The sequence below is a fragment of the Microcaecilia unicolor genome, chromosome 4 (genome assembly GCF_901765095.1).
Source record: "Microcaecilia unicolor chromosome 4, aMicUni1.1, whole genome shotgun sequence".
Lineage (NCBI taxonomy): Eukaryota > Metazoa > Chordata > Amphibia > Gymnophiona > Siphonopidae > Microcaecilia > Microcaecilia unicolor.
Genome location: NC_044034.1, coordinates 151298649 through 151326529, shown reverse-complemented (window position 1 = coordinate 151326529; position 27881 = coordinate 151298649). Strand labels below are relative to the sequence as shown.

The 27881-nt window shown below is 41.2% G+C and overlaps 1 protein-coding gene across 1 annotated transcript in view; it reads right to left on the bottom strand.

The window, feature by feature from the left end:
• Positions 1-27881, bottom strand: part of ANO1 (anoctamin 1) — a 187448-nt gene that overhangs the window by 114947 nt on the left and 44620 nt on the right. Inside the window, exons 3-5 of the mRNA XM_030200739.1 lie at positions 20494-20592; positions 16859-17010; positions 12866-12920 (exon numbers count right to left, since the gene is read on the bottom strand). Of these exons, the coding sequence (XP_030056599.1) occupies positions 12866-12920; positions 16859-17010; positions 20494-20592 (306 nt within the window). The remainder of the gene's footprint in view (positions 1-12865; positions 12921-16858; positions 17011-20493; positions 20593-27881) is intronic.

The following is a 27881-nucleotide window of genomic DNA, read 5'->3' as shown; positions in this document are numbered from 1 at the left end:
GTTTAGAGCGGTGGCAGTGGGCAATGAAGAGGGGGCAGCAGCGGGGCAGCAACCAAAATGTGTCCCCCCATCTCGGGCTCTGGCCCCCTCCCACCTTGAGGTCTGGCTATGCCCCTGCTTCCTGTATAGCGAGCGTTAAGCCCATGTTGGGCTTACCACCGCTTAGTAAAAGAGCCCTATGTTTCTTGCAACAGATTTGCATAAACCAGACAGTTTTCTCTTGCTTATGTTATTTTTTTTAATCTCAAGTTTCCTCATTCATTTTGACTTTTTTTTTCTCTTCTTTGTTTTACAAGAAAACCTGGAATATTTACAGTTTTTATTGCTTAAGAATGGCGAGTTCTTTATTTGGTGTTTTGAGATTGCTGTGTGCTATGTTTTTATATGTTGTGCTTTGTAAAGGCCTTGGCTCCAATGCATAAATACCACAAAAAAAGGGAGAAATAGGGACTGACTGGCTTAAGGCATAATTGGGCTTCTCCGTCTGTATGTTATTTGTAAGAATAAACAGCACAAAACAGCAGACTGATAATAAATTCCCAGTTGGCACGCCTGGCATTTTGAGGTGCCAGCAGCTAAAAGGCTCTTAGAAATATGGCAAAGCAAAAGCAGATTCAACAAAAAAAAAAAAAAAAAAATTTAATCAAATGAAAGGACCCCATGTAAAGACAAGTTTGGGGCAATGCATTTACATCCTTATCTATGTAACACACAATGCGGGTAATTCTATGAGGAAGCAATTCCATTTAGGTGCCCTGAGCCTGTTCTGTAATGGCATCTGGGCAACTGGTATTGGTGCACCTACATAGCTTAACGCACTGTGATTGGCTGAGAGAGACCTGAAGGGGTATAATCAAAAGGGAGGGACAGCCAAGCAAGTGGAGCTGTGGCCAAGTGGTTACATCATGGCTCTTGTAATGCAGAGGTGGCTGGTTCAAATCCCACTGTTACTACTAAAAAAAACTGTGAGCAAAAACTGTTTTGATTTCCCTGTTTGGGGAGAAAGCCGGCCATTAAGAGGTGCACTTTCAGAGCGAAAGAGGGTCATCAAGAGAAAGACGGCTATTAAGGGAAGTGCACGTCAGGGACGGCCATCAAGGGAAAATGAACGGTAGGGACTTTTTTAATTTGTATGAAGTCTTTCTTGAACATTTCTCAAAACAGTATCACAAAATACAGCACTCCAGAACAAGTAAGTCATAACATAACTGATCAGCAAGATCCTTTTTTTTTTTTTTTTACGAGCTGGCCGACTGGCTTCCCCTCCTAGGAAGGAAATGTTTTAAAGTTTTTTTTTTGGGTGGGAGGGGGTTGGTGACCACTGGAGGAGTATGGGGAGGTCATCCCCGATTCCTTCCGGTGGTCATCTGGTCAGTTTGGGCATCTTTTTGAGACTTGGTCGTGAAAATAAATAGACCAAGTAAAACCGGCCAAATGCTCGTCATCGCCGTTTTTCTTTTTTCCATTATCAGCTGAAGCCGGCCACCTCGTAAGCACGCTCACATCCCGCCTTCACTACCCTGCCGACACGCCCCCTTGAAGTTTAGCCGCCTCCGCGACGGAATGCCGGCGAGTGTGTCCAAAAATCGGCTTTCGATTATACCGATTTGGCCTGTTTTAGGAGATGGCCGGCCATCTCCTGATTTGTGTCGGAAGATGGCCGGCTATCACTTTCGAAAATAAGCTGGATAGTTACACTAGCCAAATACATGGCTTAATTGGGATGACGTAAATGTAGCAAGGGCACATGTAACTTACAGTATTCTGTACACTATGCACAATAGTGGTGGCCCTGCCCGTTCTCCTTCCGTGCTCCACCCACTTGAATGTCTCCTATGCATTGACATGCTATGCCACTTATGTTTGTACCTAAACATTTCGGTTTCGACCAACCTGAAATCCTAATTTGGTCTCTTTTCAGTGTATGTTCAGCTGAAATCAACATTCTAGTCAAGGCCCTGCTCCCTCCCTCCCCTCCCTGCCGAAGCAGCTACTGTTCAAGGTCCAAGGCCCCCTGGACCTCCCACCCCCGGCATGCCTTAAAAGCATTGGTGGTGCAGTGAGGGCAGGAATGGCCTGCATTCACCCCTGCTCCCTGCCAGCTCCGTTGTCAATATGGCTGCCATGACTTCAAGCAACAACCTTGTGAAGCTTCCACTAGAAGTCACAGCAGCAATGTCGAGATTGGAGCCTGAATGGTTAGGACTTATTACCTTTCCATGCCGGCTCCAATCTCAACATGGCTGCTACAATTTCTGCCGCTTGAAGTCCGACAGGGACAGGGGTGAGTACAAATTGTTCCTGCCACCACTGCACCACCAATACCCAAGCCCCACTCCATGCACACCTGCCATACCAACAAAGGAAGCACCATCATGTCACATACATTTTATGCCAGTCAGTATTTTATACCCAATCTAAACCAACAAATAACTTTAGATAAGCAAGATATCATCAGCTAAGCTATAAAATTAAAGGAAGGAGAAAGCCTCAGAATACTCACGGGCACTATTGTTTTTGTGCTCTTCTTATTCCAGTTATGGACTTTAAAAAAAACCTTCCTTCAAAAAATGTATTTATTAATTATCATCTTATATCAATACTTGGCACCAATTTCAGAAAACTCTTATTTATTTATGACTTTTGTATCCCACAATTATCCTAAACAACTTCGGGTTCAATGTAGCTCACATTAAAATTTAACTCAATAGGACTTCAAATACAAAATGTAAAAAATGTATCTTAAAAAAGCAGCAGCACCCAATTCAAAAGCTTCCAACATTGGTCAGAGTTTTGACAAACTGAGTCAGGAAAGATTTTTAGTGTCAAATCTGCAATAGAATAAAGTCGTTAATATGAAAAACTCTTTTGCTAACTTTTTTTTCATTAAAAAATACTTATCTAAAGCTTACTTAAAGAGGACCCTGAAAACAACTTTTCATAGTGTCAGCGATCAAGGGCAAAAAAGCAACATGGCAGCAGACCTTTATGAAAGCCCTCCCTAACAACAACTTTATTGACAACAAATCTTTATACATAATGACATCAAGCCTATTAGTGTATTACCCCAAAAAAACATTCTAGCTTAGAATTAAGTCCATGTGGTTCCACAGTATTTAAGCAAAAAATCCACTTTTACTCATGATGTGCAAGGTGGATCCTAGAGTTACCACCACGCCAAGTAGAAAAAAATCCAATCAATCACTAAACACTTAAATTGAGAAAAAGTTGTAAACAGGGTGCAACAAGTGAGGCCTCCATTCTTTTTGTGAGTGTACAATCTTATATTCCATTAATCTTATTTTTAATTTCCTAGTGGTTTTCCAATATAGATATTCTGACAGGGACATATTAGAGCATAAACCACAAATGCTGTATCACAAGTAGAGTGAAAATTCAATGAAAAAGTCCTATGAGAATTCAGATCAGTAAATTCTCGTGATTCCAAAATCATTCACAAAATTGATACAAGCCACATGTGTAATGTTCATATTCAGAATCGTTAACAAATGAACAGCAAATCGTTTCCTTCAGATTGTTTCCTCTGCTGTATGCCACTCAAAGATCTTTATCGTAAAATGCCATGTATAGAGTTAATATATCCCAGTGCTTATGTAACATTTTACTAATTTGATGACTATCAGTAGAGAAGTATAAAATACAAGTAATCTTACTGTTTTCATTGCATCCTTCTCTATGGGATGTAAGTAACAAACTCCAATCAGAGAAAAAAGATGCCATCTATGAATCTAACCCAAAAAGGCACCTTTAAAAAATATTCAGACTGTCTAATAATGGTATCCTCAAAGACAGCTCCAAACAAATTTGGTATGGAAGGGGCCATTATGTCCCACATCACCACTCCTGATGTTTGATGGTAGAAAATTTCCTCATATAGAAATTAATTATTGCCCATAGGCAACAAAATTACTTGCAATAAGAAAATCTGTTGAAACTCAGTGAGGGCATTCTTGGATGTTCAAACAATATTCTGCTACTTGTAGTACTTCTCTTTGTGGAATCACCATCTATAAATAACATACATCAATGGTAACCATCCAAGCAACAGTTTTAGCAAATAATTGGATGAATCACGTGTAGCTGTTACCAAAGGTTGTAAAACTTTATCAGCAAAAATTGACAAAGGTTCAAGTAAAGTAAAGGTCCTTTACTGGAAACTATGGTCTCCCTTGACTGGAACTAAACAACATGAAATTTACCGTGGATGGCTGAATTCTATGCATAAGCATATGTTTTACAATGGTTTGCAGCCAAAAAGAAATTCAATTGAAAATTAAAATTAAAATTTGTTTGAAAGATGGTGGCTTTGAAACAATGATTTTTCATAAAGAGACTGATTGTAACACTTTTTTTTACTGTTTTCAAGCTGTCATCCTTTCCATTTGAAGACGAGTCTATCGTTTTCACAGTTTTTGTGAGATCAGAGGGTCTGTTCAGACAGAAGGGATTACAAGAGACAAAAGTTTTAAAAAAACAAATGACTAGCTCGTGTTTACCCTTATCCTGTGGTTAAAAAAATCCTACAAGAGGGTGCTTTTCCATGATAGGGATTTGTTTCTTACATCCCATAGAGAAGGAGGCAATGAAGACAGTAAGATTAGTTATATTTTAAATTTCTCTACTGATAGTCATCAAATCTGTAAAGGGCTACATAAACACTGGGATATATTAACTACACACCTGGTGTTTTATGATAAAGATCTTTGACTGGCATACAGAACAAAAGAATTTGTTATCCATTTGCTAATGATTTTAATGAAAAAACTGATCTTTTTGAATATGGACATTACATATGTATCTCGCATCAATTTTGTGCAATGACTTTGGAATCACAAGAATTTACTGATCTGAATTCTCACGGACTTTTTCATTGAACTTTCGCTCTACTTGTGATACAGCATTTTTGGTTTATGCTCTAATGTGTCCCTGTCAGAAGATCTATATTGGACAAACCACTGGGAAATAATGGAACATAAGTGTCATATACTCACAAAAAGAATGGAGGCCCCTCTTGTTGCACACCGTTTACGATATAAACATGAGTTTTCTCAGTTTAAGAGTTTAGGGGTCTTTTTACTAAGCTGCGGCAAAAGGGGGCCTGCACTGGCATCGGTATCTGTTTTTGAAGTACTTGCCGCCAGTGGCGTAGCTACGTGGGGCCACGGGGGCCTGGGCCTCCATAGATTTGGCCCTGGACCTCCCTGCCAACGATCCTCTCGACACCTATCCCACTGCCAACCCTCCCCCGCCGCCGCCTACCTTTGCTGCAGACTCACAGAAACAGAACGAAGCCTTGCGCCAGAAGAAGAGGACCTCAGCTGGCGGGAGTTAAGGTCCCCCGCAGCAAAGGTAGGCGGCGGTGGGGGAGGGTTGGCGGTGGGACAGGGGGGTTGAGAGGGTCATTGGCAGGGGGGTCAAAGTTGTTGGATTGTGGTGGCGGCGGGGCGGGGGGGTCAAAATGGGGGGTCGTCAGCACCGGGGGGGGGGGGGGGCTAAAATGTGCCCCCTCACCTCAGGCTCTGGACCCCCCTCCCACTGAGGTCTGGCTACGCCCCTGCTTGCCACACACCCATTTTGGGTGGGAGCACTTAACTCCACCCACTGAGGTGGTGGTAAGGGCTCCTGCGCTACCCCAGTGGTAACCAGGCAGCGCACCGCACTGCCTAATTACTGCTGGGTACACACCAGTGCTACAAAAATAAAATTATTTTTGTAGCGCCGGAAATGGCACGTGCAGGGAGACCGGCGGTATTTCCTTTTCAGCAAGCAGTAAGCCCACATTGGGCTTACCACTGCTTTGTTAAAGGGTCCCTTAGTGATTGATTGGATTTTTTTCTACTAAGTGTGGTGGTAATTCTAGGATCCAGCTCACACATCGTGAGCAAAAGTAGATTTTTTTTATTAGATATTGTGGAACCACATGGACTTAATTCTAAGCTAGAATGTTGTCGCATCTTTTTTTGGTTAATGCACTAATAGGCTTGATGTCATTTTGTATAAAGATTTCCTGTCAATAAAGTTGTTGTTTAGGGTGGGCTTTTATAAAGGTCTGCTGTCATATTGTTTTTTTGCGCTTGGACACTGACACTATGAAAGGTTGTTTTCAGGGTCCTCTTTAAGTAAGCTTTGGGTAAGCATTTTTTATGAAAAAAGTTAACAAAGGAGTTTTTTTTTATATTAATGACTTTATTCTGTTCCAGATTTGACACTAAAAATCTTCCCTGATGGAGTTTGTCGAAAACGCTGGCCAATGGCGGAAGTTTTTGGAGTGGGTGTTGCTGCTTTTTTAAGATAAGTTTTTTGCTATTTGTATTTGAACCCCTATTGAGCTCACTATTGTCTGAAATTGCTGCCAAGTGTTGATATAAGATGATATTTAATAAATAATTAAGGGATCTGTTTACAAAGCTGCGTTAACGGCTTCTGCGCAGCATTGCCGACACAGCCCAGTCAAAGTGAATGGGCTGTGTCAGCACTAGCACACAGCCAGCCATGCTAGTGACTTAGTAAACCCCAGCGTAAGTTTTTGAAGGAAGGTTTTTTGAGCCGATGACTGGAATAAAGAGAGCAGAAAATTGTTTTATCTTGCTGCACCATATGCCTGGAATAGACTTCCTGAGCCAGTACGTCAAGCTCCATCTCTGGCTGTCCTCAAATCTAAGCTAAAAGCCCACCTTTTTGATTCTGCTTTTAACTCCTAACCCTTATTCACTTGTTCAGAACCCTTATTTTATCATCCTCACTTTAATATTCCTTTATCTCTTGTTTGTCCTGTTTGTTTGTCCTAATTAGATTGCAAGCTCTGTCGAGCAGGGACTGTCTCTTCATGTTCAAGTGTACAGCGCTGCGTACGTCTAGTAGCGCTATAGAAATGATAATTAGTAGTAGTAGTAGAAAATCAATAGTGCCCCCATGAGTACTCTATGGCCTTTTCCTTCCTATATTTTTGTAGTTTACAGCTGATATCTTGCTTATCTAAAGTTATTTGTTGGTTTGGTTAGGTGTGAGCAAATCCAAATAAATAATGAATTAGACTTTCGCTCTCCTCTTTATTGATTTTTTTCTGTAACAGCCACATATATCCCCCTTTATTTCCCACACAACACACATGGAAAAGGTGAAAGCCATTGGCATTCTTAGAAAGGCGTCATAACAGGGTCCTTTTACAAAGTGGCGGTAAGCCCATTGCAGGCTTACCTCTCGCTAAAAGGGAAGTACCACTGGGCTACTGCAGCAGCCCTGCGGTAGTTCTCCCCCCCTCCCCCCCAGCGCACATCATATCCTGTGCTACAAACATTTAAATATCTCCCTGGCATATTTTTGGTTCTGTAGTGCCGGTGTGTACCTGGACGTAATCGGCACTGCCCGGTTACCACTAGGTTAGCACAGGAGCCCTTACTGCCACCTCATTGGGTGGCGGTATGTGCTCCCCCCAAAATGGCCGAACGGTAAATGCTTCACTTGCCGCATGGCCATTTCCTAAAACAATGAAATAATAAGTACATAAGTAATGCCATACTGGGAAAAGACCAAGGGTCCATCGAGCCCAGCATCCTGTCCACGACAGCGGCCAATCCAGGCCAAGGGCACCTGGCAAGCTTCCCAAACGTACAAACATTCTATACATGTTATTCCTGGAATTTTGGATTTTTCCAAGTCCGTTTAGTAGCGGTTTATGGACTTGTCCTTTAGGAAACCGTCCAACCCCTTTTAAAACTCTGCTAAGCTAACCGCCTTCACCACTTTCTCCGGCAACGAATTCCAGAGTTTAATTACACGCTGGGTGAAGAAACATTTTCTCCGATTTGTTTTAAATTTACTACACTGTAGTTTCATCGCATGCCCCCTAGTCCTAGTATTTTTGGAAAGCGTGAACAGAAGCTTCACATCCACCTGTTCCACTCCACTCATTATTTTATATACCTCTATCATGTCTCCCCTCAGCCGTCTCTTCTCCAAGCTGTATAGCCCTAGCCTCCTTAGTCTTTCTTCATAGGGAAGTCGTCCCATCCCCGCTATCATTTTAGTCGCCCTTCGCTGCACCTTTTCCAATTCTACTATATCTTTCTTGAGATGCGGCGACCAGAATTGAACACAATACTCAAGGTGCGGTCGCACCATGGAGCGATACAACGGCATTATAACATCCTCACACCTGTTTTCCATACCTTTCCTAATAATACCCAACATTCTATTCGCTTTCTTAGCCGCAGCAGCACACTGAGCAGAAGGTTTCAGTGTGTTATCGACGACGACACCCAGATCCCTTTCTTGGTCCGTAACTCCTAACGTGGAACCTTGCATGACGTAGCTATAATTCGGGTTCTTTTTTCCCACATGCATCACCTTGCACTTGCTCACATTAAACATCATCTGCCATTTAGCCGCCCAGTCTCCCAGTCTCGTAAGGTCCTCTTGTAATTTTTCACAATCCTGTCGCGATTTAACGACTTTGAATAACTTTGTGTCATCAGCAAATTTAATTACCTCGCTAGTTACTCCCATCTCTAAATCATTTATAAATATATTAAAAAGCAGTGGTCCTAGCAGGGACCCCTGAGGAACCCCACTAACTACCCTTCTCCATTGTGAATACTGCCCATTTAACCCCACTCTCTGTTTCCTATCCTTCAACCAGTTTTTAATCCACAATAGGACATTTCCTCCTATCCCATGACCCTCCAATTTCCTCTGTAGCCTTTCATGAGGTACCTTGTCAAACGCCTTTTGAAAATCCAGATACACAATATCAACCGACTCCCCTTTGTCCACATGCTTGTTCACTCCTTCAAAGAATTGAAGTAAATTGGTCAGGCAAGATTTCCCCACACAAAAGCCATGCTGACTCGGTCTCAGTAATCCATGTCCTCGGATGTGCTCTGTAATTTTGTTTTTAATAATAGCCTCTACCATTTTCCCAGGCACCGACGTCAGACTCACCGGTCTATAATTTCCCGGATCTCCCCTGGAGCCTTTTTTAAAAATGGGCGTTACATTGGCCACCCTCCAATCTTCCGGTACCACGCTCGATTTTAAGGATAAGTTGCATATCACTAGCAGTAGCTCCGCAAGCTCGTTTTTCAGTTCTATCAGTACTCTAGGATGAATACCATCCGGTCCAGGAGATTTGCTACTCTTCAGTTTGCCGAACTGCCCCATTACGTCCTCCAGGTTTACCGTGAAGTCAGTAAGTTTCTCCGACTCGTCCGCTTGAAATACCATTTCCGACACCGGTATCCCACCCAAATCTTCCTCGGTGAAGACCAAAGCAAAGAATTCATTCAGTCTCTCCACTACGTCTTTGTCTTCCTTGATTGCCCCTTTTACCCCTCGGTCATCCAGCGGCCCAACCGATTCTTTTGCCGGCTTCCTGCTTTTAATATACCAAAAAAAATTTTTACTATGTTTTTTTGCCTCTAATGCTATCTTTTTTTTCATACTCCCTCTTGGCCTTCTTAATCTGCGCCTTGCATTTGCTTTGACACTCCTTATGCTGTTTCTTGTTATTTTCAGACGGTTCCTTCTTCCATTTTCTGAAGGTGTTTCTTTTAGCCCTAATAGCTTCCTTCACCTCACTTTTCAACCAGGCCGGGTGTCTTTTGGACTTCCGTCTTTCTTTTCTAATTTGCGGAATATGTATGGCCTGGGCCTCCAGAATGGTATTTTTGAACAGCGTCCACGCCTGTTGTACAGTTTTTACTCTCTCAGTTGCCCCCCTAAGTTGTTTTTTTACCGTTCTTCTCATTTTATCATAGTCTCCTTTTTTAAAGTTAAACGCTAACGTATTTGACTTTCTGTGTACAGTTACTTCAAGGTCGATGTCAAAACTGATCATATTATGGTCACTGTTATCAAGCGGCCCCAGTACCATAACGTCCCTCACCAGATCATGCGCTCCACTAAGGACCAAGTCTAGAATTTTTCCTTCTCTCGTCGGCTCCTGCACCAGTTGCTCCATAAAGCTGTCCTTGATTTCATCAAGGAATTGTATCTCTGTAGCGTGTCCCGATGTTACATTTACCCAGTCTATATTTGGATAATTGAAGTCACCCATTATTATCACATTGCCCATTTTGTTCGCGTCTCTGATTTCTTTAATCATTTCTGTGTCTACCTGCTCATCCTGGCGAGGCGGACGGTAGTACACTCCTATCACCATTTTTTTTCCCTTTTATACATGGAATTTCAACCCACAGTGATTCAAAGGTGTGATTTGTGTCCTGCTGAATTTGTAATCTATCTGAGTCAAGGCTCTCGTTAATATACAATGCTACCCCTCCACCAGTCCGGTCCACCCTATCATTACGATATACTTTGTACCCCGGTATGACAGTGTCCCACTGGTTATCCTCCTTCCACCAGGTCTCAGTAATGCCTATTATATCCAATTTTTCATTTAGTGCAATATATTCCAACTCTCCCATCTTATTTCTTAGACTCCTAGCATTTGCATATAGACATTTCAGAGTATGTTTGTTGTTCTTATTTGCATGATGCTTAGTACCTGACACTATTGATTTGACATCTTTTGTCTGATCTTTAGTTGTATTTAAGGGCACCTGGCCTACCATGGTCTGTTGTGTAACCTCACTATCCAGAAACCCTATCTTCCCTGTTTGTGAGGTATCTTTGCAAGATACCTTTTCCCGAACCATGCACTTTTGAGCGACTGTCGGCCTTACCCCCATTTCTAGTTTAAAAGCTGCTCTATCTCCTTTTTAAATGCCGACGCCAGCAGCCTGGTCCCACCCTGGTTAAGGTGGAGCCCATCCTTTCGGAATAGGCTCCCCCTTCCCTAGAATGTTGCCCAGTTCCTAACAAATCTAAAACCCTCCTCCCTGCACCATCGTCTCATCCACGCATTGAGACTCTGGAGCTCTGCCTGTCTCTTGGGCCCTGCACGTGGTAAAAGGGGGCTTCGGTGCGCATCAAAAACACACGCCAACACCAACGCAGGCCCCCTTTCGCCACAGCTTCGAAAAAGGGGCCAAACATTAATGAGACTTCCTTTGTGGTAGCATACCGCTAAGCTTTGCAAACTGCAGGTTACAATTAACTGAACTCACACCTTCCCAATGCAAAGTGTAACATGGGTGTAGGGAGGAATATCCTGGGGGGGGGGGGGGGGCAAGGGGCAAAGTAATTTTTCACATTTCCTAACAGAACTTCATTCTATGGTGCAGGTAGGAATAGTGAGGATGACACTGATGAAAATTGCCTTATATGAGATGGGATATACAAAGTGGTTTAGAATGCTTGAGTGTAGGGGAACAGTAGCAGTAGCAGGGAGCAGGACACAGCTAAGAAATCCAGAGGAGGGGGCAAAAGCTCCCTATTGCCTCCTCCCACACCCATGAATTCTAGTGAGCAAAAAAGCCAGTGGCCTCAACTGTAAAGCCTTCTGAAAGATAGTAAGAAAGAACACTGCTTCGTAGCAGCTTGGAGACAGTTAGGAAAGATGCTTGTGTGAGCTTATCTCCTCTATAAAGATAATAAATAGAAATAAAAGAAAACAAAGAAAATAAAATAAGATGATACCTTTTTAATACATTTTTTGATTGGCTTTCGAAGGTAAACCTTCTTCTTCAGATCAGACATGAGCAAGCATTGACAAATATCAGAATATATAAGTGAACCATAAAAGCAGTCTCACAGGGAAAGGTAGGAGTGGGGGGGGGGGGGGGGGGGGAAGGGTTGGGCAGGGAGATGGATAGGTGATGAGAGGATGACAAAGCAGTACAATTTTATGGTTTATAATGTGATAGAAACCCAGATCTTTCTTAGGTCCTGTGTGGTGGGTGTAAGAATATATTAATTTTATTCTTTCCTTTTTTTAATTTTATTTCTATTTATTTATGTTTGGTTGTTTGCTTTTATTATACGTGTTTTTTGTAATCTGCCTAGGTTGTAGGTGGACTGTAAGGGGCTCTTTTACCAAATGGCAGTACAAGGTGATCTGCGGTGGCATCAGTGTGTGGTACTGCCTTGCATCAAGGTCATTTTTTACCACTGTTGATAAAAAGGCCTTTATTTTAAAGGGCCAGTAAATGGTCGTACGGTAATTTAAAAAATTGCCATGTGGCCATTTACTGCTGGAACTCTTACTGCCTCCTAATAAGGAGGAGATGAGGGCTCCGGCAGTAACCCGGTGGTAATTGGGTAGCATGCGGTGCTGTCTGATTACTGTTGGGCACACCCCTGGCACTAGAAAATATGAAGGGAAAACCAGAGCTATCACCAGGCTCCAAGGCAAGCTCGGTGGTTGGGCCAATTTGCTGTGTGCCAAGCCGGCAGTAGCCATACCGCCCTTTGGTAAAAAAGCTCCTAAGTTTTTAACACAAATAAATAAATATTACCTTTAAAAGTGGACTAACACGGCTACCACATCACTCCTCTACAAAAAAACGCTTTACAAATGTACATGCATAGGCTGATTAAAATGCACATATGAGCTATAATAAAATCCATGGCTGCTCTGCTGCAAACACATGTAGAGTTTATAATATATCAGAACCTTTTATTTAGCTTCACTAAGAACATTAAAAAAAGCCCATCAACTCATAATTAGAAAGAAACTTGTTTGTACTTGGCTGCTAGACAGTTAAGCTTCAAGATTAAAAACAATTAATCTGGTCAATCAAATTACTGCAATATAACAAGGTATATTACCGAAACAGAATAACACTAGCGACTAACATTCTGCCACAACCGTCCTTAGGGAAATGCTACAGCGCTTTTTACATTGTTGTTCAAATTATTTCTGTCATAGGTTTGGTGAAGCAAACAGAAGAGCAATTAAGAGAGGAAATCCCTGGGGAAACACCCTTCAAGCTGACATACTTACCACAGTGCTTCGCGTTTTGCTGTCGAAAAAGGAATCTTTGTTTGACAAGTCAAACCTGCAAATAATGAAACAGAAATTCTTTGCATGGTCAAATATTTGGAGGTGGGGGGGAGGCAATGTTCAATCCTATATATAGGTAGTTGCTACAAGTGCAGGTCTTTAGCCAAATATTTTGGACCAGTTCTCAAAGTAAAGGGATCAGGGATGTGCATGAAAAAGTGCACTTTCATATCATTTGGGCAACAAAAATGTAACGAGTGCATTTGGGGAAGCCAATGCTTGCCCCGGGATTGGTAGCATGGAAAGTTGCTACTATTTGGGTTTCTACCAGATATTTCTGTCCTGGATTGGCCACTGTTGGAAAAAGGATATTTGAAATGTTCTACTGTGCATACACTGTATGTCCAAAGAAGAAATATTTAAACAAACACACAAAACAATGCCTGAAAATTAGGAAACATTCATTTTAATGAGACTGAAGCAAACCCTAGAAGATATGTGTCTGCTTTTCCTTCTTAAACTTTCTAGGGAAAATGTACCAGAGAAAATTGAACCTGTTTTTCTGTGGATCTTTTTCCCTTTGAAACAAGGCACATATAGTTTTGAAAGTGCAAGCTGGCAGACACTGATGCCTGTTCAGACCCAACCCATGCCTCTGAGCACCGTAGGATCAGAGCACGTACAATGTTAAGCCCTGCCCTATATTTATTTTTAATCTGAGGGAAGGGTTAGCAGATTTTAGACAGCAAAGTTACCTGTTTAAATGGCTTTTGAAAATTGCCCTTTTATGGAGTAGTGACCTTTAATCCAGTGTTTTATGTTACATAAGTACATAAGTATTGCCATACTGGGACAGACCGAAAGTCCATCAATCCCAGCATCCTGTTTCCAAAAGTGGCAAATCCAGGTCACATGTACCTGGCAAGATCCCAAAAAAGTACAATACATTTTATGCTGCTTATTCTAGAAATAAGCAGTGGATTCCCCCCCCCCCCCCCAGTCCATTTTAATAATGGTATATGGACTTTTCCTTTAGGAAGACATCCAAACCTTTTTTAAACCCTGCTAAGCTAACTGCTTTTATGTTCTTTAATAATATGAGAATGTCACATGGTGTATAAGATTTAATGCTAAGAAAAGTAGGGTCATACATTTGGGCTGCAAAAAGTCAAGGGAGCAGTATTCTATAACGGTTGAAGTACTTCTTTGTACAAAAGAGGAGCAAGATCTGGGGGTAATCATATCTGATGATTTTAAGGTTGTCAAATAGGTAGAAAAGGCAACAGCAAAAGCCAGGAAGATGCTTGTGTGCATAGGGAGAGCAATGGCCAACCTGAAAGGGAATGGGACTTGATATGCCACCTTTCTGTAGTTTTTGCAACTACATTCACAGCAGTTTACATAGTATACATAGGTACTTATTTGTACCTAGCCCAGAGTCACAAGGAGCTGTAGTGGAAATCAAACCCACTTCCCCAGGATCAAAGTCTGCTGCCCTAACCACTAGGCTACTCCTGCACACACAAGAAGTGATGATGCCTCTATAAGTTTCTGGTATGAAGACCTCATTTGATTGTGTACAATTCTAGAGATCACATCTTCAAAAAGACATAAACAGGATAGAGTCAGTCCAGAGGGTGGCTACTGAAATGGCCAGAAAGTGTATGGGGATAAACGTAAAGGTCTCAATATGTATAATTTGGAACAAAGGTGAGAGAGAGGAGGTATGATAGAAACTTTTAAATAACTCCCTGACATAAATGCACAGGAGGAAAGTCTCATTTAACTGAAAGGAAGCTGTGGAAAAGGGGGACATAGGATGAAGTTGAAAGGGGACAGACTCAGGAGTAATTTAAGGAAATATTTCTTTACAGAAATGGTTTTGGAATGGCTCCCATCAGAACTGGTAGAGACAAGGACTGTATGTAAATTCAAGAAAACATAGGGCAGTGATAGAGGGTCTTAAGGGAGAGGAATAGATGTAGAGCTTAGAAGTTGGAGATGCAGACTGGACAGGCCATAATATGGTCTTTATCTGTTATCATTTTCTATACTTCTGTGTTTCTATCTGAGAAAATAGGATTGCTATCCAAAAAATATACATTGGTAAAAGAAAATGAAACTCTTTGGTCACTAATAGTGTATTATGGAAGAAGTGTCTCACACATGAATTATATGAATTATGAGGCAAAGCTGATGTGTTTATAAATACAGGAGATGTATGTTTCCATTTATTTAAAATTTGTGGATGGGAAAAGCCACACTGAGACAAAAATCTTGCTTTACTCTGGATTCTGAGGGAACGGGGGAGGGGCAGTAGGATACATATATATATATATATATATATATGAAAACAGTAGAACACATGATATCAGATACTGTTAGAAAGCAGTCTGTGTACTAATACTTGGCTCTGGTTGGGGAAAGGACTCCGCACTTTCAAAACAGGATTGTTGAACAACTTGATGAACCTGAAGAAAAATTCAGTTTCATCAAATTGGTTCAATTAATCCTTTGAATCAGTATTTGAAAGCTGTCTTGGGTTTCCATTATGTTGTTAAAATATTTCATATTGTGTTTGGATTATTCCCAAATCTGTTATAACCTAATGAATTGTTCTAGTGGGTAATTGAGGAGGTGTTTTTACTAAAGCTCAGTGTGTGTTAAATGCTAAGCAGCTCATAGATATAAAATGGAAATCTTAGGGATCCTTTTACTAAGCTGCAGTAAAAAGTGGCTTGTGATAGTGTAGGCACGGGTTTTGGGTATGTGCAGAAATATTTTTCAGTGCACGTACCAAAAATGCCTCTTTTTTTGGCCGAGAATGGACTTGCGGCAAAATCAATTTTGTCACGCATCCATTTTGGGTGTCTGACCTTACCGCCAGCCATAGACATAGCGGTAAGGAATCTGCGCAATAAGGACCTATGCGCATCATTTACCATTTGGCATGCATCCGCTACGCGCATCCGAAAATAAAAAATATTTTCCAGACGATCGTAGCGCACATGCACCAAAAATGAAATTACCACAAGAGGCGCGCAGTAGTCGGGCGGTAAGTTCATTTTGGCACATGTTGGCCATGCATAGAGCCTACCACAGCTTAGTAAAAGGAGCCCTTAGTATTTAGCGCACGCTAAGATTTAGTAAATGAGCCCCTAAGTTAAAATTATTTTGGGACATTTTATTAATCCACCTTTCCAAAGGATGCTTAGGGTGGCATTATTAGCCTTCAGATACCATAATAATTTACAGGCTCAGGGGGTGGGGAGGGGAGAAAACAAAAGTTGCATCAGACTTGAACTGGGATGAAAGCCATCAGCTTTGAATCTGACCTTGAATGGTTTTCTCATCACTAATTCTGAGTTTCCACTCATATTAGAATAAATGAGGTCAGTTAGCAATGGAGCCTCCTGATAATACATATAACAGTGGCAATGTGTAGAACATGAAAAGCCAGGCACAAGACAAGGGACCATGAAAACAGGGGCACATGGCAACCTTAGCTGTGCAATGATTTGTTCCAGAAAATCCCTTCACAGGGAAACATCTGGAATTCTGCCACATCGCTTCTTTCAATATAAGACAAACTCAGAGGGCCTTTTACTAAGGTGTGCTCACGTTTTCGGCGTGCACTAAAACTGTGGGCGCGCTAAACATTAGAGATGCCTATACATTCCTATGGGCATCTCTAATGTTTAACGCGCTAAAAATGAGCGCACCTTAGTAAAAGACGTCCTCATTGTCAGAAGGCATTTCACCTCACAATTTCCTCCCACACTGTAACACATCCCGTCATCCCAGACAATGAGATAACTCAGCTCCTGGGATATCCTGGTGAAATGAATATTCCCACAACATGCTGACTATCATGAAATTCACTTTATCCTCAGTGTTCCAAAGTAATAGTTGAATGCACTTTTTCAGACATGAATTTTGCCTTAACCTTGAATGATATCTTTCCAGTAAATGATTGGAGCTGTTTTCACTTACAGGTGCTGCTTCTCCCTGGAGAAAGGATAGGAGAGGTGCTTTGTTGTCTGTAGCTTGGACCCTGCCACTTTGGGTTGAATTGGCTCAGTTATTTTTTGAATTACAGAATGAAGTTTTTGCATACAACCATGGGCCTGATTAATCTGGTACATCTGGGTACAGAAAAAGAAAAAGAAAACACTTAATTATTGTTCTTGTGCTACGCTTAAGTCTCAAGCGGGATTTTAATGATTCCCCCGATACTCAAGATGAGAAAAGCGAACAGGGAGAGAAAGGTAAGGTACTGGTAGCGCTATAGAAGTGATTTATAGTAGTAGTAGTAGTAGTAGTAATTAGATAAGGTGATATAAGGTGTCATATGTAATACAGATCTGTTGATTAAGGTTCTTGGAAACAAATTGAGATGGTTATCGGAGCACATGATTTATTGATACCTGAGTTTGTGCAAAACAAGTATCAATTTGTTATCTAAGTACCTTTGCATAATCATGTGAAAGGAAGTACACAATAGCTATTCTTTAGAAAATCCATTGCTCAGTTCTACTGAGGCACTAATTTAGGTGTGGTTTTCAATTCATTGTTTAACTTGGAAGGAATGCTTCACAGTCATGTGCATTTGTGATTCTAATGTGTACATTTTTAAACTTAAAGAAACTTTAAGTCCAAACACAGTTAAGAAAAATCGATGACTCATTCTCAGGTAAAAGGATTGACACTCATATTCCAAATCTCAGGAAATATTAGGCCTCTTCTGAAAGCTCACAAAACAAACAAAATATGATGTGAATCCATCAGTGAAGGCTATACGGTCAATCCATACTAGCAGTTCTGAGGGTTATTTCCCCTTATTCCTAATGTCAGAGTCCCAAAGCAATCTGGTGAACCTATGAGCATCAAAAATGGAATGAACTGTAAATCAGTACTAGATGCACTGAAAAATCAGCCTCCTCACCATCAGAAAGCCAGGGCTTAATGGGATTTGTCCTGTAGAACTCTGTTGCTTTTTAAATACAGCTCTACTACCTAATTGATCTTTAACCTAATCTGTAGTATTCATTAGAATATTTATGACTTCTAGTTTATGCATATCATGGGTGAGTGTTGATTTGTATCTCACAAGATTATCTTTGGTTACTTGTGGGACTGAATTTTCACATGTTACATTTGGAAGAGAAATCTAGGGCTAGATTCTATATAGGGCGCCAAAAAAGTCAGTGCAGAAAAAAAGCACTATTCTATAAGTCATGCTTAAAGTTAGGCACAGTTTAAAGAATGGCACTTACACCCGGAAATCGTGCCTAACTTTAGGTGTGGCCGTTTGTGCCTACATTAGGCACAAATCTCAGTTATTCTATAACAATGCATGTTAATTTTAGGAAAGCCCCCATTATGTCCATGACACTCCCATTTCTGCACCCCCTTTTTCAGATCACATGTAAATTTTAGGCGCAGATCCCATTCCTAAATTTAAGCACATATAAAGCCAATTAAATCTAATTAGTGCCAATAATTGCTTGTTCAAAAGCTAATTATTGGCACTAATTAGCTTACTATTCAATTAAATTGCACACGCAAATTGGGCGCACACCCAAATTTATGAGTGCAATTTTTAGCAATTTTTATAGAATTACAGGGCTAATGTACATTCATTGCCAATGTGCGATATGACACTTTACCCCTGATGCAGCCTGTTTGGCGAAACATGTTGGGTTGTGTTCCCTATCTTTAATAAACTTGTTATAGAAACACAAAGCTCTGTTTTTGTGTTTGTATTTGTTTTTTAGTGTGTGTGCACTCTCTTTTGCACTGTAAATGTTGTGTTGGGCTAACCTCTCCTTTTTGCCTTAAATTTGTAGGGCAATATTCAGACAAAGAAATGTTGTTGTTGTTTGTTTCTATGGATGATTGCTTCCAATCTGTTTTCTTACAATTAGAGGGTTTTGAATAAGTAAGATTTTATTGCAAATGGCTTCGTAAGAGCAAGAAAGATAAGGAAAAAATATGAATTCATATCACTTAGCAGAAAACAAAAGCTGACTCATTTTTGTAAGGATTGCTTCCAATATACACTGTTAGATCACTGTTTTAAGACTTATTGGGAGGAAGGAAGGTCTTTTGTTGAAAATGCCCAGTGTCGGGGAAAAAAAGTTGACTGTCAAATTCCTCTTACAAGTCTACTGCATGCAAGTCACACAACTCATGCAACTCAAGGGAAGGGGTGGAGGGTAGGAAACAGAAGGAGTAGCCTAGTGGATAGAGCAGAGGGCTGAGACCCAAAGAAGCAAGGGCTCAAATCCCAATGCCACTCCTCACAACCTTGACCAAAGTCATTTCACTTTCTGTTACAAAATTAGGGAGTGATTTACTAATTCTATTAATTGAAGAGCACTTTTTCAAAACTCACTGTCCATTTTTTGTCAATTTTGAGCTATGCGATTAATTTAATTCATAAAGGCACGATCCATTTACTGTAGCTTATTCCTGTGCTAAAACTCATGGACAACATAGCAATTAGCATGATGCTCATATTAACTGTTAGCACGGATTAGCAAGCAATGTGATGGACTAGCAGTTAATGTGTGGTAATTTCCATGTTAACAGGGTAGAGACTGCGCCTTACAATTAATAAGTGATACAGTTAATGTTACATGAACAGATACAGCCAACTGTGTCACATTATCTGCCATTTGCTTCATGCCTGATACAGAACTTTTAGCTGATTTGCAAAATATTGGGAATGCCTTTGACAGATAACACAGAGGTTGCACATTAATTTTGATGTTAACTTATGGTAACTTCAAAACCATACTCCACTTAGGGGCCTTTTTACAAAGGCACGCTGAAAAATGGCCTGCGGTAGTGTAGATGAATGTTTTGGGCACGCGCAGAATCATTTTTCAGCGCACCTGTAAAAATTGCCTTTTTAAATTTTTTGCCGAAAATGGATGTCCGGCAAAATGAAAATTGCCGCGCATCTATTTTGGGTCTGAGACCTTACCTCCAGCCATTGACCTAGCAGTAAGGTCTCACGCGGTAAACGGTAGTGATCTACATACATAGAATGATGATTACTACCCGATTACCGCCCGTGTGCCAGAAAATAAAAATATTTTCCGTACACCTAGCGGACGCGCATCAAAAATGAAATTATTGCACGGGCCACGCAGTAGTCAGGCAGTAGCTCAAAATTGACTTGGGTTGGGTGCGCATAGATGCCTACACAGCTTAGTAAAAGGGCCCCTTAATGTTAGAAGGACCTATTTACTAACCGGGCTTGTGTTCAATAATGTGTGTTTTTGTAGGTATCTATTTTCCATGTGATTTTAGTATGTGCTACATTTTTTACAAATTAGTATTTTAGTTGGTGTTTTTTGCAATGCAACAAATTTACTAAATTTTGTGGAATGGAATGTGCTGAAAAGCTTAAAATGATGGGTCAAAACGCATTTCATTAAATTTTTTTTGCATTATTTCAGATGGGATAGAAAGCAGTAACACAATAACACTGTTTTCATATTGTTTTAAAGCAATAGGATGTCCCTAAGATGCATTAACTACATTTCACAACTCTGATGAGACCCATAAACTAACATTATTACACTGGATTCATTGGGTCAACCAGATCTACTATTTACCTTTTTGGTAGGCATCTTGAGTTTCAGAAATTCTGCTTCTCTACACAGCACGTTCCAAGGAGCGTGGATTTTTACAAAACCCACTCCATGCAATTTTGTCTGAAAGGAAAGAAAAAGTAGTAAGTAGCTTTACTTCACTTTTATTGACTGATGCTCTTATGTAGGTACAGGGAAGAACTTCTCCATCTTCACAGTGTTAACCACTGTAGATCAGTCATACAAGCGGTAGCCATGTTATTTTTGCAAAGGGACTTCTGCACTCTATTTACTGGCACTCAGAGGACACTTATTCATGGTCCCAGGAGCTGCCCAGAAATGTTTCAGCACTCATCTGGTCTTTAGTTGATGAAAATATCCAGCCCCAGTGTGGAGTTCTATTACTGCTGCTGCTCTCTTTCTTAAAACATTCTCAGCATGATAAATATGTCTTTGGACAAATGAGCAGGGCAGCCAGTGTTATGAATGAAAAATAAGGGACAGTTTCCATGCTGAATGCAATTGGAAATTTTTTAACATCAAAACACAGGATTGCCTATATAACATCCCTTTCTGTGTTCCACCCCAGAAGGTATCAGTCATAAACCCTTTTAACCTACTTAAGTTTCTTTCTGTCTATCTTCCTGCCCTCTCTGTAATTGTTTATCCCAATAACTGCCCAGAAATGTTTCAGCACTCATCTGGTCTTTAGTTGATGAAAATATCCAGCCCCAGTGTGGAGTTCTATTACTTCTGCTGCTCTCTTTCTTAAAATATTCCCAGCATGATAAATACGTCTTTGGGTAAATAAGCAGGGCAGCCAGTGTTATGAATGAAAAATAAGGGACAGTTTCCATGCTGAATGCAATTGGAAATTTTTTAACATCAAAACACAGGATTTCCTATATAACATCCCTTTCTGTGTTCCACCCCAGAAGGTATCAGTCATAAGCCTTTTAACCTACTTAAGTTTCTTTCAGTCTATCTGCTTGCCCTCTCTGTAACTGTGCATCCCAATAACTTTTGAAACATTCATCTAATTTCATTCAGATTTCTGCCACAAATAGTAATGTGTCCTGTTAAGGCCAGCTTAACCATTAGGCAGACGAGTCAATTGTCCGGGGTGGCACCTTCTGAGGAAGAAGTCAGGGCAAGCCCTACCACCAGGTGGATTAGGTATCGACCTAGGGAATCAGGCAGATGAATGAGAAAGGGTTAAGCAGTAACAAATATCAGTCGGTGGACGCCACGGACCCTGAAGCAGGAGTCGAAACCTTGGCCAAAGTTGGCTGTGGGCAGCGAGAAGAGACTGAGTAGCTGCAGAGATAAGTTTCTTTCCTATTATTATAAGTCTGGATAAAGTTGAATTAAGTGCAATGAATGATTTTATAGTAAAGAATAACGGGAGGTTTTTCAGCCTGTGATGAATGAATGGGGCTCCCTAAGATTGATTAACTGATCAACAAAGGAGCACCTTAGCATTTTTTTGAGGCTTTTCCTCCTTTTGATGAGACATCACCACTTCGTGAACCAATAAGTAGAGATCAGTTTGAGTTGATGCGTTTGTTTGTTTAACAGTGTAATATTCTTCTAGCTCTGTGTTGATATAGTTTTCAAATAGCCCATTTATCTGAATTATTCTGGGAGGAGTAGAGTTGGGGTGATCATGATTGTTAAATGTCATCATCTCAGTGGAAGACCTAGGGGTTTGAAAGTTAATTGAGGGTGAACAAGACTGAAGGTTCACCTTAGGGGTCTTATATCCTTGCACCGGCCCTTTCCCACACTTTTCAGGTGCTCCTTGAAGTCCCTGCACTTAGAATTCTGTATTCTTTCTCTTTCTTCTAGGGAAACGGGTGAGTTCAGTGAAAAGCCCAAGGAGATTAGACCACATTGTGATGTCATCAAGCCTTCTGAAAGTTGCTCTACTATTGGCTAGAAAGCATAAGAGTATGGAACTCTTTCAAAGAAGGCAGAAAGGAACAACTGAGTTGCAGAGTAATGAAGACTTGTTCAGTTGAAATAGAATTCAGACTTGACAGTTATTCCTTCCTGTGATATCATCAGAAATAGCTAGATGACAGAAAGGAAATGGTTTGCAGCCCTTGCATACCTTCTGCTGCCATGATATACAGGGACATGTTTCACATTTGTTACATTAATATTTTGTGTTCTCCAGTATTATGTTAATATTGAGTCCAATAGAAAAATGTTTGCAGGAATGCTCTCTTCTCTTTTGAAATATCTTAGAGCTTCACTCCCAGCAAATGAAAAAAGTACAAAAATATTTTACAATATCTGCCGACTGCCATTTTTCTCACATTGCAGCAGGGCTTGGTTATTTAACTTTGTGATGCATTTGCACATTAGAAAATGTACACGAAAGATTACACCTAGCAGCTGTCCTTTCTGCTTCTTGATCTGACACAGTGAAAATAAAATGGATCCTTGGCTATAACTCTTCTTGGAAATAAAGGGACAGGTCAGGTCACTTCATTTGTCCCCAAAAAGTGATCATGGTGCAGTGCCTCTTTGGGTATGGACACTAAAATGCACTGTTGCCCCTCTAGAAAAGAAAGTGTGGTCTAACTTTTCAGTTGTTCCCTTTGGTTCCAGCCTTGGTGTGTGCCAGGGCAGCTCCTGTCCCCCTCTCTCTAGCAACATTCAGCCACCTGGTTGAATCTGTCAAGGACTCCTTGCTCTTGCCACAGCTCCCTCATAAGTTCAGTGAGTGCTGAAGGGAGGTAAGAGGCCAGATGGGACTCATGTACTCCGATGCACTGGACTAAGAGGAGAATAGGTTTTGACTGAAAAAATATCTTAAAGCATGTATAAAAACTGCTTGGATTGTCCATGTTCAACATTAGAGTAATAAAAATAAAACAAAAACATAGGGGAGGAGTGGCCTAGTGGTTAGGGTGGTGAACTTTGGTCCTGAGGAACTGAGTTCAATTCCCACTTCAGGCACAGGCAGCTCCTTGTGACTCTGGGCAAGTCACTTAACCCTCCATTGCCCCATGTAAGCCACATTGAGCCTGCCATGAGTGGGAAAGCACAGGGTGCAACTGTAACAAAAAGAAAATAAGATGAAACCATCTATCGGACTAACTTAATACACTTTTTGATTAGCTTTTGAAGGTAACACTTCGTCTTCAGATCAGAAATAAGCAAATGTTGATAAATATCAGTATATATAAGTGAAACACAAAAGCATTCCAATGACAATCTCACAGGAAGAGGATAGTAACATAGTAGGTGATGGCAGGAAAAGACCTGTACGGTCGGATGGGGTGGGTTAGGTGACAAACGGGTAGCTGGGTGGATGAGAGACAAGGAGAAATGGATTGTAGATAGAAGGAGACAAAGCAGTAGAATTTTATGGTTTTTAATGGGCTAGAAACCCCAGATCGTTGTTAAGTCCTAGCTGGTGGGTGTCAAAATATTTAATCATTTTGACTTCAAAGGTCTTACATGTTTCTGGATTATCTCATAGTTTCCTTTTAGACTAACACAGCTACCACATCACTTTACTCAACATGACAGTAGAAAGCAATGGTCAAAGAAGTGGAGAAGTAGCCTAATGGTTAGTGCAGGAGAACTGGGCTTGATTCCCACTGCAGCAAGTCACTCAGGGCCCTGTTTACTAAGTAGCATTATAGGTGCATTAAGATTTTTAACACACATTAACCATGTATGTGCCTACAATATCCCTATAGGCGTCTACATGGTTAGCGCGCGCGCTAAGTGTAAGCACGCTGAAAACACAAACGCACCTTAGTAAACAGGGCCCTTAATTGCCCCAGGTATAAAATAAGTACCTGTATATAATATGTAAACAGCTTTGATTGTAAGCACAGAAAGGCAGTATATCAAATTCTATCACCATATTGGGGTGGGGAACCTTTGTTTATCCCCTTTCAACCTGTTTGTAAAGACACTAGATAGCTCAGAAGAAAGAAGTGACTGAGCAGCACATCTAAGGATTTGTAGTTACACATTTTTCAGGAGGCACAGGATGACCAGTCCATGGATGCTGCCTGTTTCTCAGGTCATGAAGTCACCTGGAGGGGCATTTTTGAAAGGGACATCCAAGTTGCGATTCAGACGTCCTTGCAAAACGGTGAAATTCAGTGGCGAGGAACCCCGTATTTTCAAAAAAAAAAAAAAAAAAAAGACATCCATCTTTTGTTTCAAAAATACCATCAGAGACGTCCAAAGCTTTAAATTTGGTCGTCCCTAGATTTGGACATCCCTAGACATGGATGTTTCTGACTTTCGGTGATTTTCAAAACCAAAGACGTCCATGTCAAAAACAGCTAAATGCAAGCCATTTGGTCGTGGGAGGAGCCAGCATTTGTAGTGCACTGGTCCCTCCGACATGCCAGGACACCAACCGGGCACTCTAGGGGGCACTGCAGTGGACTTCATAAATTGCTCCCAGGTACATAGCTCCCTTACCTTGTGTGCTGAGCCCCCCCCCCAAAACCCTCTCAAAACCCCTACCCACAACTGTACACCACTACCATAGCCCTTACGGGTGAAGGGGGCACCTAGATGTGGGTACAGTGGGTTTCTGGTGGGTTTTGGAGGGCTCGCTGTTTCCTCCACAAATGTAACAGGTAGGGGGGGAATGGGGCTGGGTCTACCTGTCTGAAGTGCACTGCACCCACTAAAACTGCTCCAGGGACCTGCATGCCCTGTCATGGACCTGAGTTTGACATCTGAGGCTGGCATAGAAGCTGGCATGACATATTTTTAAAGATGTTTTTTGAGGGTGGGAGGGGGTTAGTCACCACTGGGGGAGTAATGGGTGGTCATCCCCAATTCCCTTCGGTGGTCATCTGGTCATTTCAGGCACCTTTTTGTGCCTTAGTTGTAATAAAAACACGTCCAGGTGAAAACGTCCAAGTGTTCGTCAGGGACGTCTGTTTTTTTCGATTATGGGTCAAGGACATCTAAGTGTTTGGAATGCCGAAGTCCCGCCTTCGCTATGCCTCCGACATGCCCCCTTGAACTTTGGCCGTCCTTGCGACGGACTCCTGTTGGAGACGTCCAAAATCGGTTTTTGATTATACCGATTTGGACGTCCCTGGGAGAATGACGTCCATCTTCCGATTTATGTCGAAAGACGGACATCCTTCTCTTTCAAAAATGAAGTAACTGGTATTAAAGCAAGGTATTGTGGGCAAAAGCTTAGGGTTATAGCCCTAAAGATCCCAATGCAGTAATTTAAGGATGTGCTTACTGAAAACATTTTTGGTTTGTTTTAATTTTCCTGCATTTTTCACATGTTTTTTTTGGATAATTTTATACATTTGTTTTAATAGAAAATTTTTAACCTGTGCTATAGTGTTTTAATGCATCCTAACTGAATTGACATGTATTGATTAATAGATTTTTAGTGCACACTAACCCTCTCATTCTATAAATTGGTGCCTAACTTTAAGCACCATTTGCTCACTTAAGTTAAAAAAATTAGTACTTACCCTAGGTGTGTGCTCAGCATTAGTCTATAAATGATGCACACAATTCAGTGCATAAATACAAGGGGGAGTTCACAGGGGATGAGTGTGGGTGGGGCATTGGCAATACCAGCGTTTATGCACGTAATTACAGAATACTGTAAGTTTTGCACTGACATTCTGTGTTTCAGTGCACACATGTGTCACTGGGAGAGCCTAAAAGCAGGTGCATAGATCCCAACTTATGCTAATATTCTATAATGGCATCTGATGCCCAGATGCCATTACAGAATTAGTGCTCAGCATGCGGCATCTAGGCACCTAATTTGTGACACCCAGTTCTAGAATTGCCCCCTTAATTCTTTAAGGTGCACTAATGAAACTAGTGAATTCTAATAATTGCAGATTCCTCTTTAAGGCTTCCTATCATTGCAAACTATAATGGGGGGGGGGGGGGGGGGGGGGGGGGGGGAAATTCTATATATGATGCCTAAAAAATCCACATGGAAAACATTTTCGCCTTAGCATCTTCTATAACCTTTTTAAATACTTTATTGATTTTACCATAAGAGAGAAAGCAGCAACAAGTAATACTGCTAATCAAATACAACATACAACAAATTACAGTATTCAGATATGTTTACAAGAGGTCATGGGAAAGATAAAAAGAGAGAAGAAGAAGGAAGAAAAAAAGGGGGGGGAAGAGGGCGATATATATTAGCTGAGGATGCTTCAACATACAAAATAGGCCATACAAAGAATAGTAGGGAGTGTGCAGCAACGCTCAGCTCACTTCTGAGAGATATGACGCTAACGCAGACCATTTTTTCTTATGCTTGACAAAACGTGGCACTCTCTTAGCCAAAGACATTTCAAATGTATAAGTTTGGAGCAACAAACTCCACCATTCCTGATGAGAAGCCAACTGCAGTGCTTTCCAGTGAGAAAAGACCACTTTCATGGCCAAGGAGAGCATAGTATTGACAAGCATAGACTCATCAGCAGTTAGCCTATCAACAAAACAGTGGCCCTTGAGGACCAAATACTTGTATAACATTGGACCAGTAAAATGAAAAATCTCTGTCAAAGTGAGCCATACACTACTCCAGAAGTTGCGCACACACCTACAGTCAAAGACAAGATGTTTAAGAGTACCCTGCTGCTCCTGACACGACCAGCATAGGCTGGAAACGCAAGGATCGATGGCATGTGATCTAAGAGGAGTCCAAAGTGTCCTATGCGCAAAAAAAAATAAAGTGATTGTGTTACTGAAGAAGAGTAAGAACCCTTAAAGAGAGAACACCACAGTTGCTCCCAACTTTTGTCAGTAATGGTTTGCTGAAGATCCTCCTCCCAGCATCTACGCAGGCCAACGCATTTAACAAAGGAATGACCTATAAAAAAAGCATAAATATAAGATGCGATGTGCCCTGCAGCGCGCAATTTCTTAGTTAGCTCCAGTATGTCGGGAGAACAATGCACCACGTGGGATGCCACCTTCCTTCTCTTCAGCATGGAACTGATTTGGAACCACTGAAAGAATTGAGAATCTAGTAGACCAAATTCAGATTGCATGGTTGAAAAAGTTTTCCAGCCCTGACTGCCCGACGCAAGAAAATTACCAAGATCCCATATCCCTATACGCTGCCAATGAGACCACGAATTGTTCCAAATGGGCGTACGTGTGGTGGAGGATCAGGAAATGCCTAATTGTTTATCCAGAGCTAATAACAGTTTGTGTGTGGTGCTAATAATGGGGTTGGAAGCTACGTTTAGGGAGATGCATACCTGCTAAGTAGGAGTGGACCAATGGATCTATTACAGATTATTCTAGTACCATCCACCTAGGCCAGGTGCTAGGAGTAGCAAACCAACCCAACCCCTGACGGATAGTAAACGCCTTATGATAGGTTAACAGATCAGGAAATTTTACCCTGCCCTGCACTTTCG